The 13160-nt window shown below is 53.3% G+C and overlaps 5 protein-coding genes across 5 annotated transcripts; 4 read left to right on the forward strand and 1 right to left on the reverse strand.

The window, feature by feature from the left end:
- Positions 1–112: 112 nt before the first annotated feature.
- J7T55_007406 (uncharacterized protein) lies at positions 113–1002 on the forward strand (the record flags this gene model as incomplete). Its single annotated transcript, XM_053144165.1, has 2 exons — positions 113–143; positions 332–1002. 2 exons carry the CDS (start codon positions 113–115, stop codon positions 1000–1002), a joined length of 702 nt encoding a protein of 233 aa, XP_052993096.1.
- A 219-nt stretch (positions 1003–1221) lies between these two features.
- Positions 1222–4268, reverse strand: J7T55_007407 (uncharacterized protein; the record flags this gene model as incomplete). Its single annotated transcript, XM_053144166.1, has 6 exons — positions 1222–1521; positions 2123–3046; positions 3108–3502; positions 3665–3791; positions 3877–3965; positions 4154–4268. 6 exons carry the CDS (start codon positions 4266–4268, stop codon positions 1222–1224), a joined length of 1950 nt encoding a protein of 649 aa, XP_052993097.1.
- A 1436-nt stretch (positions 4269–5704) lies between these two features.
- On the forward strand, positions 5705–6226 carry J7T55_007408 (e3 ubiquitin ligase complex scf subunit scon-3; the record flags this gene model as incomplete). Its single annotated transcript, XM_053144167.1, has 1 exon — positions 5705–6226. One exon carries the CDS (start codon positions 5705–5707, stop codon positions 6224–6226), a length of 522 nt encoding a protein of 173 aa, XP_052993098.1.
- Positions 6227–8779: 2553 nt separating this feature from the next.
- Positions 8780–9626, forward strand: J7T55_007409 (uncharacterized protein; the record flags this gene model as incomplete). Its single annotated transcript, XM_053144168.1, has 5 exons — positions 8780–8854; positions 8911–8949; positions 9011–9094; positions 9160–9483; positions 9552–9626. 5 exons carry the CDS (start codon positions 8780–8782, stop codon positions 9624–9626), a joined length of 597 nt encoding a protein of 198 aa, XP_052993099.1.
- A 1488-nt stretch (positions 9627–11114) lies between these two features.
- J7T55_007410 (uncharacterized protein) lies at positions 11115–12685 on the forward strand (the record flags this gene model as incomplete). Its single annotated transcript, XM_053144169.1, has 2 exons — positions 11115–11478; positions 11538–12685. The coding sequence occupies 2 exons, from the start codon at positions 11115–11117 to the stop codon at positions 12683–12685; spliced, it is 1512 nt and encodes a 503-aa protein (XP_052993100.1).
- Between the last annotated feature and the right edge of the window lie 475 nt (positions 12686–13160).

Raw genomic sequence — 13160 nt, forward strand, 5'->3', positions numbered from 1 at the left:
TTCCGAAACTTGACTTGTAATTGCAATCATTGACAATGGCTTGCCGACTAAAGACCTTGAGGCTGCTCCCGCAACTCATCCAAACCGCACGGCCTGCGCCAGTGTGCCCACGATGCCGCAGCGCGTTCTCAACAACGACAATTGTACAATCTGGGCACAATAAATGGTCTAAGATAAAACACACCAAAGGCAGGGCAGACCAAAAGAAGACCTCTGAACGCACAATATTCGTCCAAGCCATAACGTTGTACTCCAAATGTTCGTCTTATTCACAGTTCGATGTCCCCTAGCCCTGCCTAGTGTTCACATGCTCACATACATAACAATGCAGTGTACGGTCCAGACCCAAATTTGAACGCCTCCCTCGCCAATGCAATCGCAGTAGCCAAGAAGGCCAGCACACCGAAGAATGTCATCGATCAGGCGATCGCGCGGGGCCAGGGCCGCTCCCTGTCCGGCACCACACTCGAGACGATGAAATTCGAGGTGATGATTGGCTCCAACGCTTTCATACTGGATGTAGAGACCGACAACAAGCTCCGCGCACTGCAAGATATCGGCGGCATCATACGCAAACACAAGGGCAGGACCGGCACCACCGAATTCTTCTTCAGCAGGCTGGGGCGGGTCGTCTTCGAGCAGCACGACAAGATCGGCTTGGACGAGATCATGGACGAGGCCATCGAGCTTGGTGCAGAGGACTTGGAGGCTGACGACGAGGGCAACATGATCGTGTGGTCGCAGCCGAGCTCGACGATGCAGATAGCCCAGGGGGTTGCAAAGAAGTTTGATCTGAAGATTTTAAGCTCCGAGATAATTTGGTCACCCAACGAGGAGACGCGGTCGACGGTCGATTCGATCGAGGACGTGCAGAACCTGTCGGCCTTCGTGGACGCCTTGTCGGAATTCCCAGAGGTCCAAGCTATATACTCGAACGCCGCGAAGGGTGGAAGCGTGCCCGACGAAGAGTGGGCGGCCTTCGAGGACAGCCTGGATTCGTAGGTGACCTCATGACAACAATTGTATAATAAATGTGCATCTTCACCCAGTCAAATGTGTCGGGTTTGCACAATACGCCATTCTCCAACCCAGATACCGCCCCTGCCTTTTCCTTGTCCATGCGCCGTAAATCTTTGCACTGAGTGGTGTTGTTTTTTGTCTTCTTCGATCCGAAGTATCGCCCGCGGTCCTCGACCCGTCGGGCTGGGATCTCTCCACATTCTACCAGAACCAGCCTTTCTTCTGTTGGGGTTGCGCCTGAGGCTCCTGATTCTGTATCTGCTCCACCTCCTGCAGCGGGTTCGCAGCCTGCTCTCTCGCCTCCTCTGCCATTCTCTTGTCCCGCAGGTAGAGTCTCCTGGCCCTTAACCTCTCAAGCTCGGCCTTGATCTCTTCGCGTTCAGTCGGCACCTTGTTCGCTTCTTCGGGCTTGGGCCAGAAGTCGGGGACGGCGAAGCGTGAGTCGAGGTTGACGCCAAAGTATCCCATAAAGGCGATGGGAAAGAATAGGTACATGCCGAACTAAGCGATCACCAGTTAGCCATGGAGGGGATTGGCGCGAGCGGAGGGCGGGTATGTTACCTTGAAAAATTCGAGTCTGAAGCCGCCCATGTTGAGATTGTTAAAAATTCGTTTGACGGTTTAAGGAGCGTGAAATGCAATAAGATCAATCTCGTGAGTCGGTTGAAGTAACCCTTTTGGATGTCTTGCAGCTGGTTAAGCTCTTCGACTGAAGTGGGGAGCTTCAGCAACGAGTAGTCGAGGCCGAATTACGAGCACAATTACATAAGCTGGTTTTGGGTGCAATACGGGATTGGGGTTTAGAACCCGGGACGGTCAGGATTCATAACTACCTTGAAATGGATGAGTTTTCGATTCAATGAGTGTATTCTAATCCGTCAAATGGGTATTTCGTCGATTCGTGAAAAGGGAAATGGGGGTATCTACGAGTATCTAATCCGGTCCTTTTCCAAACATTTTCCCACCCTCATCGCTTGCATGATTTTGTGACCCTCCATATGGCCAAGCCTCGCCTCCCAATGACCCTTTTGAGAGTGTCCCAGACGCCATCTTCCGCGAAATCTAAATCATCGAGATTTAAATGATGTCTGTGCCTCCATACCTCCCGGAACCTCAGCCCCTCCAGTCCTTTGTTCTCCAGATAGGGGTCCAACCAAGTAGCTGACGTCGGCGCGATGAGGTAAGTTCCGTTAGGCTCCTTCTTGTATTCTTGATTCCGTCGGTCCGCCGGAACGTCGCATGTTGCGATATTCATGAGCTCTGCGTAAAGGTCTACTCCTGGCATCCCCATGACATCGCGAGTCTCCAGTGTCTCGGCCTTGCCATCCAAGAGCCAGATCGGCGGCATGTACGTCTTCCACCATATTGCTCTAGTCGCGTCGGACTGTTTGCTCATGAAAACCTGTGCCGGGACAATACTTCCTTGATGGTATATACCCATCAGGATGCCGAAGATAAGGTTGAATATGATCCACGTCACAGTCCAAAGCCGCAAAACCTTCTGCTGGTGTGGGAGTCTCACTGACGAGAGTATCAACGGAATCGTAGGGAGGAGAAATCGAGCCTCCTGGTGCTGAAATATCGAAAGAACGGATATGCCTGAGATCGCAGAGTATAGGCGCAGCGACAGGTGCGGTCGAGTAAATAGGAGAATGGCCGCCGGGCCAATCAGCTGGGGAAGATTAAAAAGAATATGTTGATACCATGGATGTATGCCGTGCTGCGCCAGGTTCGATGGAGAGATGTTGTACATGAGATTATTATAAGGCGTGACGATGGGGTGCCATATCAAATCGGTCCAAGAGATCTGATGTCTGCTGTAGAATGCCGTGTCCAGAGAAATTGCAATGAATGCTGTGAAAAGCGCTGAGAATACCGTCGCTACAAGTGCAAGAGGCCTCCTCCAAAAGTAAGGGATCAACCGGAGGCCAGGGATGAGGAGGAAAGCCGGAAAAGTTATCCTGTTGAAGAAACCAAAAACCACCATCGACCCGAGTAGAGCGGGTGCCAGGAGAGGAGTTTGTAGCTTGGAACAAAACAGTCAGCCCCGTGCGACCATGTACACAAGCAGCATCATTCCAACATACAGTGTTTACGGGTATTGCGATAGTCCGCTCTATCAGAACCAAGCTCCAAGCGACGACCAACGTCTCGATTGCGTTGGAGAATGTATGCGTCTGGTAGGTCCACGTCACATAGGACGAGGCGACAAGAAGAACGGCGACCCGGCGATGCCGTGGCGACTGGACAAGCTCATGTATAGCCCAGTCTTCGAGGACGAAGCTGAGGATGAACATGAGAGCGCGGAGAGTCCAGAACACCGCTATTGGAGGAACTTCGCCATCGTTACCGTTTCCTATCCACAGCCACCGGAGGAGGAGCATGGGAAGCCCATATATCGGCCATAGCGGAAATACACTTCGGATCGGGTTCTCGCTGGTGAATTCCCATGTAAGTCGGACGGGATACTTGAAAATCTCGCCTGTACAGATATACTGGTTAGCTGAAGCTGATGTAGGATGATCACTTGGAGTCCGTTCCATTCTGCGACAGGGGGTGCACGGCCTGAGTCGCGCCGTGACGATATTGCGACACGCGCCCAGGAGGGCTACGTGGAAGCAGAAGCGAGGAGCCGTTGTCTTACCTGCAATGACTTCTGGGCCTTGGAAGTTCTCGTCGGGGTGTAGATAGCTCGGGGACAGAGCAAACCATAGCCGGACGACGAGAAGAAATAGGTATGTGCGGCGCCACATGTTGACCTCGACTTCTTCCTAGAGATTCCAGCTCAAGCATCTGCGAGGCCTTATCTCAGCTTTCAAGGGGGCGTTCTCGACCGTGGGCAAGCAGGCTGCATACGGCATATTGGGAAGGGGAGAGGGAGGGAGGATCGAAAGGGTCGAGAGACGTCGCGACGGCTGTCTTCACAAGAAGCAGGGCTGGATCGTCTGATCAGTAGGTTTGTTTATGAAAACGTCAGGAGCCCCGTCAAGCGACGAGGCCACATGTTTGGGAGATACAGTCGACTGGACTGGCCTCAGCTGGCATCGGGCAGGGGTGGTAGCTGGACAATCAGACGCTAGCGAGCCGTCAGCTGGGGCCGGGGGTGTTGGAGAGATCAGCATTGGCAGCCCACCCATCAGGGCCAGACAACCTGAAAAGGAGATTCCCGTGGCCCAATGGGTTAGCGCATCACCCGCAGAAGCCTTGAAGGTGGATCTTGCGCATCTGAGGTTCCCGATGCGGAACATTTCGAAGGCATCCACAAGGCTTTCTCCAGCCTCCTCGCCTTGGATAGATGCTTTGTTTGCAGGCAGCACTCTGTCCTGCTATGACTAGAACGTTTGGCCAATTAGTAACACGTGGAACGGATTGGGATTGCTGCACCCTTGCGCACACAGATGCTCAACACAGACATTCCAGGGCTGCCTTAACAACGTGGTTGTGCGACGCTTACACTTTACCCTCTCTGTTCTAAGGTTATTGTCCTAGGTGCCGTGGATATACTGTTCGGGTTTCTCTCTCACAGAAGGGGATGACTTTAGATCTTTCGATTGTAAATCGGGCCGCCTGCAATGTCGCCCAGCAGGCCGCCCCATTGCCAATTTTAGGATGCCTCAAGTAAGACCCTGGCATAATCTTCAGGCCAAAAGGCCTCTTTGAGGGCTGCTGTGGCCTTCCCTTCGCTTCCTCCCATAAACCCTAGATTTCATTGTTGGCCGGTTCCTGCTGCCATGAGACCGTCCTAAGCGTCCTTAGAAGACACCTTAGTACCTAAGTACCTTCGTAGTGCTGTGCGCTTTGATGCTCGATAAAGTTGTGTGCAAGTCACTCTTTCAACCCAGACTTCTTTTGAATCACTTTCCTTTCTATTATTTCACTTGCTCGTCTTAATTCACCCAACTAATCACCGCTGGACACCTACTTAAACCTACCACCTCTTGATCCTGCTACGCCTTGCCAACTGCTTGCATCCACCTACCAACAGCAAGAGTCAACAGCAAAGCTATCTTTTCTGCAAGATCAACCACCATTTGGCACTGTTGATCGTCGTTGACTACGCAGCCAAGCAAACCCTCCAGTAAGTCATCCATTGCTCCTTTCTCACTACACTTTGAGCATTACTGGGTCTGGGCCTCCCGACCTTGCTCACATTTCCTGCCCGCCATCACAATTCCTGAGCAGCCTCAGAATTTCTTTCCCTGTCCTTGCCAGTCAGTATTGAGCGTGAGCGGCAGGAGTTGGGTAGTCGAGTTCTGCCTGAAGTTGCAACTGCACCTTCTGGTAGACTTGTCCCGAGGACCCCTGCTTGCCTGCCTACGTTCCAGGCAGCGCCTGATAGGCCCCACTGCACCTCCACCTCTCAACTTCCAAACCCCACGCCGCCGCCTGACTTGAACCAAACCACCAACGTCGCTTCCTCTGTTCATACTTTCCCATCATCGCCAGTCTCCCACCACCCACTTCCTTCCACAGCTCCTATCCATCGGTCAAGGTAAATAGCCAGCATTTCAGCTCTCCCCATCACAATCTCTTCCCAAACCTCTTCTCTCTTCAACAAGTGTCACCACCTTTTGCTGCGTCTGCTCTGGCAAAGCCAAACGTCATCACAGCGTCTGACCGCAAAGCTTCTTAGCCAATAAATCAAACTTTCAACAAAAACTCCGTCCAGCAACAATCTGTCAAGATGTCCGGCGAGAAGGATGCCACCCGCGAAAACGTCCGACTCCAGCTTAAGTGCAACGATGGCGGTATCGTTCCGGTCGACCTGCCCGTCGCTGAACGCTCCATCCTCCTCAAGAACCTGATTGAGGATCTGGGCCTCGAGGCGGCTACCACCCAGCCCGTGCCTCTTCCCAACGTCACTCAGCCCGTCCTCGAGAAGATTGTCGAGTGGTGCAACCACCACCGCAACGACCCCCTCCCCACTCAGGACGATGACAGCGAGTCCCGCAAGAAGACCACCGAGATCGATGAGTGGGACCAGAAGTACATGCAGGTCGACCAAGAGATGCTCTTCGAGATCATCCTTGCTGCCAACTACATGGACATCAAGGCGCTCCTTGATGTCGGGTGCAAGACGGTCGCCAACATGATCAAGGGCAAGTCTCCCGAGGAGATCCGTAAGACTTTCAACATCACCAACGACTTCACGCCCGAGGAGGAGGAGCAGATCCGCCGGGAGAACGAGTGGGCCGAAGACCGTTAAACATGTCGCTGCTACTTACCATCAGCGTCTTGCCAGCAGCAAACGGTCTGACATTTCCCACCATGTCCTCAGTCTCGCATGGCCGGCTTTTACCCATCTCGGCATCTCGCTCGGCGTTTGAGGTTGACTAAACGGTTGCTTTTTGAGGGATTTCGGCTTCGGAAAGGATACGTTACTGAGTGGAGAGATTCTGGTTTCTTCAGTTCTAGCGCGTTGAGAGGAGCAGCCTTCGAGCTCATGTGCTCTTACTCACTTAACAGGCCGGCTCTCGTGGAGTTGATGGATCTCGGCAAACAGTGCACACAGGCGTGCTCTACCAGAACACACATCGCCTACAGCCACTTGGTTGGCACTGCATTTAGGCTGAGAATGAATACCAGAATCCCCTAAACAATCGTTGTGCATGTGACCCGGTGACCTCGTAGCCTGTAATTCTCATCATTCCTAACAGATATACTGCCTCGACTGATTTTTGAGTGAATAGATTTGTGAAGTCAAGGCATGCAACGACTTTGCTAAGTGAGTAGGTTGTTTTACTGATCTTCCTGCAGGTAACGTCCAGCCTAGTGCTGAATGGCTGCTGAGCAACTTTGCGCAGGTATCATATCAATTATGGGACATGGGAATGCCGCTCAATTGAGCAGCACATAGACACATTAGCCAACAGAGATCCGCGTAAAGCACCGCAATACAAGCTTTGGCTGTCAACAATAGTACAGGCAGAGACAACTACTCAGGCGACATGGTCATGCTTGATAATGAGCTACCACGTAGTGATGTTTTGAAGCTCAAGAATGAACCCCATGATGGGCCGCTTAGGGATTCTATCGCTCACACAGCTATTTCCCCTTGATTCATTAGGCGACTCCTTTAGATAGTGTCAGCTTGCCTGAGTACCTCATTGCAAGCTCACGAGGCTGAATTCCTGGGCATAATGCGGGTTCGACCTTCAAAGCGTCGCCGCCTCGTGCGTACATGTCACAGTAAGAGGGCCCGAGCGATTCTTCGCAGTCAGAAGCGCCCAGTCAAGAAGCTTGAGAATCGTACGTCAATCAGTTGGCATTTCTTTTTGCTTTCCCCGAGTCCCTAAATGCAATGTGCGGCTAAAATAAGCCAGCAAACCCAGCGAGACACCTTGTCCGGGACCAAGAAAAGAACCCTTTGTTCCGTCATTCATAGTCCATGATGATGATTCCTCTCCCTGCCCTCACGCCATGTCACTCCAGCATTTTTCCTCCTGCTGGCCGTTTATTTATCCGTCCATCGTGAGTTGTGACAGCTGGTAGTCGGTATCGTGAAGAGGTAAATTGATGGGGAAGAAGAGCAGCAAGAGGCAGTCGCGTGCGGGGTGATGCATCTAGATGCCGAGACGAGTCTTGCGCCAGTGCCTCCGCTTCGCGTTGTAGCTGCAAGATATCCGTTAGCTATAAAATGTTCCTGATCCCGCGGTGCTCTACAGGCACCCGTGCCGTGTCCCACCGCCATCGATGCCGTGCAGCATACGGCGTGGGGATTTTCTCGTGGGGTCAATCGTACCGGATGGTGTTGTCCGTTCGGAGGCGAATCCACTGGGGGATAGGGCGGTTCTGCTTCTTCGCCTTGGCGAGCTTCTGCTTCGTGCGGAAAGACTTGTGGCTCTGTTGAGGTCATGACCCGTCAGCGTCGTGGTCTCTCACGATGAAATCCATTCCTGCGATCGCTTCAAGGCAATCCTCGCTGCGGGGCCGGGCTGGCCAGTCCAACTCTTGCATGTCCATGATCGAAATTGAGATCGCATCGTTTCACCGTGATTCCATCCCGTACGTACCGGCATTTTGACTGATTGTCGTCGATGTCGAGTGGCTGGGTTATTCGTCTTCTTTGGTCGATGGGGGGAGGGTCCAGTTCACAGGAGTTGAGTTACGCTCATGGGATAATTTTTGATTTGGTGTAGTCACGTGGAACAGTGGGGGCCGTCAGCAAATCGGAGCTAGCCCGTCCTTGGAACTGTGACTGGGGACTGGAATGGGACTGGACTGGACTCGGTGTCTGGGCAGGCAGTGCAGGCAGTCAACCCAGCCTTGGCTGGCCAGCGTCGGCGGGCAACAGAGGACCGGGAGGACCGATGGGCGGATCGCCCAAACCTGGAAATCCCTGGGCCCCTCGCCCCTGGCCCTGGGTTGGAGTTGGAAGCCAGCTGGAGCAGCCGACCCTCGTCAGCAACAGCATCGAGCTACAGCCGGGCGCCTCTGATGCAACCATTGTGCCAAGCTTGCAAGCGAGTACCAGCGCATTATCTCGAAACTTTTCTATTGAAAATCGCCATCTGGCAGCTTTCTCCCTCTCTACACTCACTCCCTTCACAAACGACTAGAGCAGTACATCGGCGTTTTCCTTGATTCGACATTCCTCCTAGAAACATTGTCTTTCATTCGCCGGAAACGGTGAAACGGCAACCTGGCGCGAGGGACCTCGCCGAACCGACGCCCCGAATTCCACAACACATACGGCACTCCTTGCAGCGCAACAGTACACTGGTCCCTAAACGGCGTTCTCGGCGGAGCATAAGCGAAGATGGGTCAGGGAATGTCATGGCTTTCCGGCCTTCTGTGGGCAAAGAAAGAGATACGAATACTGATCTTGGGCTTGGTACGGATCGCATGAGCCAGTAGCCCGAGGTCGCGTTGCTGATGATTTCGATACAGGACAATGCTGGCAAAACAACCCTTCTCTACAGACTCAAAGTACGAGGCCCGCTTGGCTTCCACTCTGAGCCGGAGTGACACTCACTGACACGGCGTACAGATAGGCGAAGTGGTCACAACGATCCCAACGATCGGTTTCAATGTCGAATCTGTCACATACAAGAATTTGAACTTCAATGTTTGGGTACGCCTCCTCCCATCTTCCACCGGAAGCGGATGTCTGAGCGAGCGGGCTGACGCGCGGGACAGGATCTCGGTGGCCAAACGAGCATCAGGCCCTACTGGAGGTGCTATTACGCGAACACAGCAGCGGTCATTTTCGTTGTCGATTCCACCGATATAGAACGTCTACAAACAGCAGCAGACGAGCTGGCAGCCATGCTTAACGAGGAGGAGTTGAAGGACGCCGCACTGTTGGTGTTCGCAAACAAGCAGGACCAGCCAGGGGCAAAAGGGGCAGGCGACATTTCACAGGCGCTGCGGCTGGGAGAGCTGAGGGACAGGAATTGGAGCATCATGGCATGTTCGGCGGTTGACGGCAGTGGTGTGACGGAAGGCATGGACTGGCTGGTGGTAAGTTCGATATCTCTTCCGGGCCTCAAAGCACTTGCACTGACCGTAACAGCAAACCGTCTCTCAAGACTAAGGGCGAAGAAGCACATACCAGTGCTCAAAGGCCGGCCATCATCGGCTTCATTTGCTTGATTGCTTCCTAACGGGCGATTCACACTAATGGGCAGACAATCTGGCAATCTGACCTTAGCAACGGCGTTCATCAGGCGGGGCGAGAATGCACTGTAGGTTGGGACGGCATGTACATACAAAGTTTATGTGATAATACGGTTTAATGAATACAGACGCGAGATCGTTCTTTTAGTCCACGACCGACTGCACAACAGCGACTGCGGAGCGGCACAAGCTGACAAGGCAGCCAAGAAGAGACAACGATAGCTGCAGGGTACGACATGCCGAATACCGAAAGGCCGGGATCAGCAGCCTCCAACACTGATGCACTGAATATGGAGAGGCCATGTACCTGGATACGCGACTTGATAGTCACAGGCATGAGTAATCTGTCAACTATGTTATCGCCAACAGGGGCATAACAGACGAAACGCCCACGACCGATTATTCATTCAACAAGCTGTATCGGGGGGTTCCACTGTCCAGGGCAAACTGACGATATGGGTTGAGGTCGGTCAATTCACACCAGGAGCATCGGACATCATCACATATTCAGCCATTGCCTCCAAAGAGACGATCGCACATGTTGCTGAGGTGCAAACGTTGGACTGGCCATTCCCCTTCCGGCTGCAATATGCTATCCTCTGAATCATGCTTTGCTTTGTAGATGTGCAGCACTCTTATGACGGATGCCTTTCAGGTCTAACAAGAACTTCCGCCTTGAAGTAGCAAAAAACCCTTGCAAAAAGAGGGCATTGCCATTTTGGGCCTCCGCACGGCCAGTTTGAACCGCTTATTGGAAGCTATCTGGTGAGAGCATTCGCTTATCTGGCTGTGGACACCTGTACGGCTGACTGATACGGCCTTAAATACATTGATTTGATATCAGAGCATACACCCTGCACCTGGCCAATTTATGACTTGATGTGCACATAACCTTTTTCCGAGGAGAGCATCTATCACTAGAATTAGTGATTTCAAGATCAGCCAACCAAGTTTACCCTTCGTGGTCGTTTGAGACTCGTCAGCTTCAAATTCCAGCCAAGAAGCGGAGGAGAGCCATTACGTTCGAAAAAGTGGCAACGGGTGGGTTTTTCTCGAGTCGGATCCACACAGCATGCAAGCCCCAAGAACACCCATTCCCAGATCTGTATTGTATTTCAATATCTGCCCAATCATTGGTCTGAGGCCCACAGATTCTCGGCATTCTCACGGTGAGGAGACAGCCTGACTTGCTACCTGGTCAAACGTACGGACGGAGAGCTGCAGGATGGGTGTGCCCACACGCACCGGGCCGATGTAGATGAGGCGATGGCGGGGATAAATATATATGTCGAGGTGAATCTTTCCTTTCACCACTCGGCCAATTGTTATTTCTCCCAATTTAACCGGCTTCCTGTAGAGCAAGACCCAATTTCTTGATCCCAATACTTGGTCTGATACCACACATCTGGCTCGTGCCCTAACAGATCTTAACATCTTTGAAGAGTTTTAACAAACAACCTCATTCACCCGACAAGATGGTCGCTGACGATAAACCAACATATCGCTACAATGAGAAGCCAGTGTATACAACATCCAATGGCTGCCCTGTTGAGAACCCGTCCAGCTGGCAACGGCTTGGCCAGAAGCCAGGCCCACTGCTGTTGCAGGACTTCCACCTCATTGATCTCCTAGCTCACTTCGACCGCGAGCGTATTCCTGAGCGTGTCGTCCATGCCAAAGGCGCCGGTGCCTATGGCGAATTTGAGGTTACGCACGATATCAGTGATATCTGCTCTGTTGACATGTTGAATGGAGTGGGCAAAAAGACTCCGCTAGTCGCCCGCTTCTCGACTGTGGGAGGCGAGAAGGGTTCTGCTGATTCTGCTCGTGACCCTCGAGGTAAAAAGCCCCTTCTAAATTTCTCACATTCCTTTCGGCAGAGTACTGACCTCGGAAAGGTTTCTCACTCAAATTCTACACCCAGGAGGGTAATTGGGACTGGGTGTTCAACAACACTCCCGTCTTCTTCCTTCGCGATCCTACCAACTTCCCTCTCTTCATTCACACCCAGAAGCGTAACCCTCAGACTAACCTCAAGGATGCTACAATGTTCTGGGACTATTTGAGTAATCACCATGAGGCTGTCCACCAGCTGATGCATCTCTTCTCCGATCGGGGAACGCCGTACTCGTACAGGCACATGAACGGCTACTCCGGGCATACCATGAAGTGGACCAAGCCAGATGGCTCCTTCGTCTACGTCCAGATCCACTGCAAGACTGACCAGGGGAACAAGACTTTCAACAACGAAGAGGCCGGTAACATGTCAGCCGAGAACCCAGACTGGCACACGCAGGACCTTTTCGAGGCCATCCAGAGGGGCGAGTACCCAAGCTGGACCGTGTACGCGCAGGTCCTCACGCCGGAGCAGGCCCAGAAGTTCCGGTGGAACATCTTCGACCTGACCAAGGTGTGGCCGCAGGCGGAGGTGCCGCTGCGGCCCGTGGGCAAGTTCACGCTGAACCGCAACCCGGAGAACTACTTCGCCGAGATCGAGCAGGCGGCCTTCGCGCCGTCGCACCTGGTGCCGGGCGTCGAGCCGTCGGCCGACCCGGTCCTGCAGTCGCGCCTCTTCTCGTACCCGGACACGCACCGCCACCGCCTGGGCGTCAACTACCAGCAGATCCCCGTCAACCGGCCCCTGCGCGCCTTCAACCCGTACCAGCGCGACGGCGCCATGGCCGTCGACGGCAACTACGGCGCGAACCCGAACTACCCTTCCACCTACAAGCCGCTCACCTACCGGCCCGTGAGCGCCACCGCGGCGCACGAGGAGTGGCAGGGCCGCGCCGTCACGGCCGTCTTCGGGGAGATCAGCCCCGACGACTACGCCCAGGCCAACGGACTCTGGCAGGTCCTCGGCCGCACCAAGGGTCAGCAGGAGAACTTTGTGCATAATGTTTCCGTGCACCTTTGCGGCGCGCACGAGGACACGCGGAAGAGGACGTATGACATGTTTGGGATGGTGAATGCTGAGCTTGGGCGGCGTATTCGGGAGGCGACTGAGAAGAATGTGAGGAACCAGAGTCACCCCTCCCCCTTTTAACCTTATGACATGACTGCGTGGGTGACTGACGATTTGGTTGATTTAGGTCACGAGTGCGGCAGAGAGTGTCCCCGCGACGAAGTCCAAGTTATAAGGGCAGCGGGCTTGGTGGGTCTTGAAAGTCTGTTGATCATACTCGCATGGTCTGGGCGGTGCAGAAGACGCTGCACATAAGCTGTGACCCAAATTGCAACTACAGCAGTGGCTGAGCGCCCACCTCGTGGAGTCTACAAGGTGAAGAAGCTCGGCTGTTTGTTGCGATGGTAGTGGATATGATCACCGCGATGGTGGTCAAAGTGGGATATAACGATGTGCAAACAATTTCCCTTCAACCGAGGATATAAGAGGGCACTCATGTGTGACTGGGATGTGTTGCTGCTCATCGTCCAATGCTCCGCAGGACGAGACAAGCTCGACGGCCCGTTCCCCAGAGCAGGGAAATGCCGATAGAATCAGAAGCTTGGATTGTACCAAG

The sequence above is a fragment of the Diaporthe amygdali genome (genome assembly GCF_026229845.1).
Source record: "Diaporthe amygdali strain CAA958 chromosome Unknown NODE_16_length_960263_cov_65_539585, whole genome shotgun sequence".
NCBI lineage: Eukaryota > Fungi > Ascomycota > Sordariomycetes > Diaporthales > Diaporthaceae > Diaporthe > Diaporthe amygdali.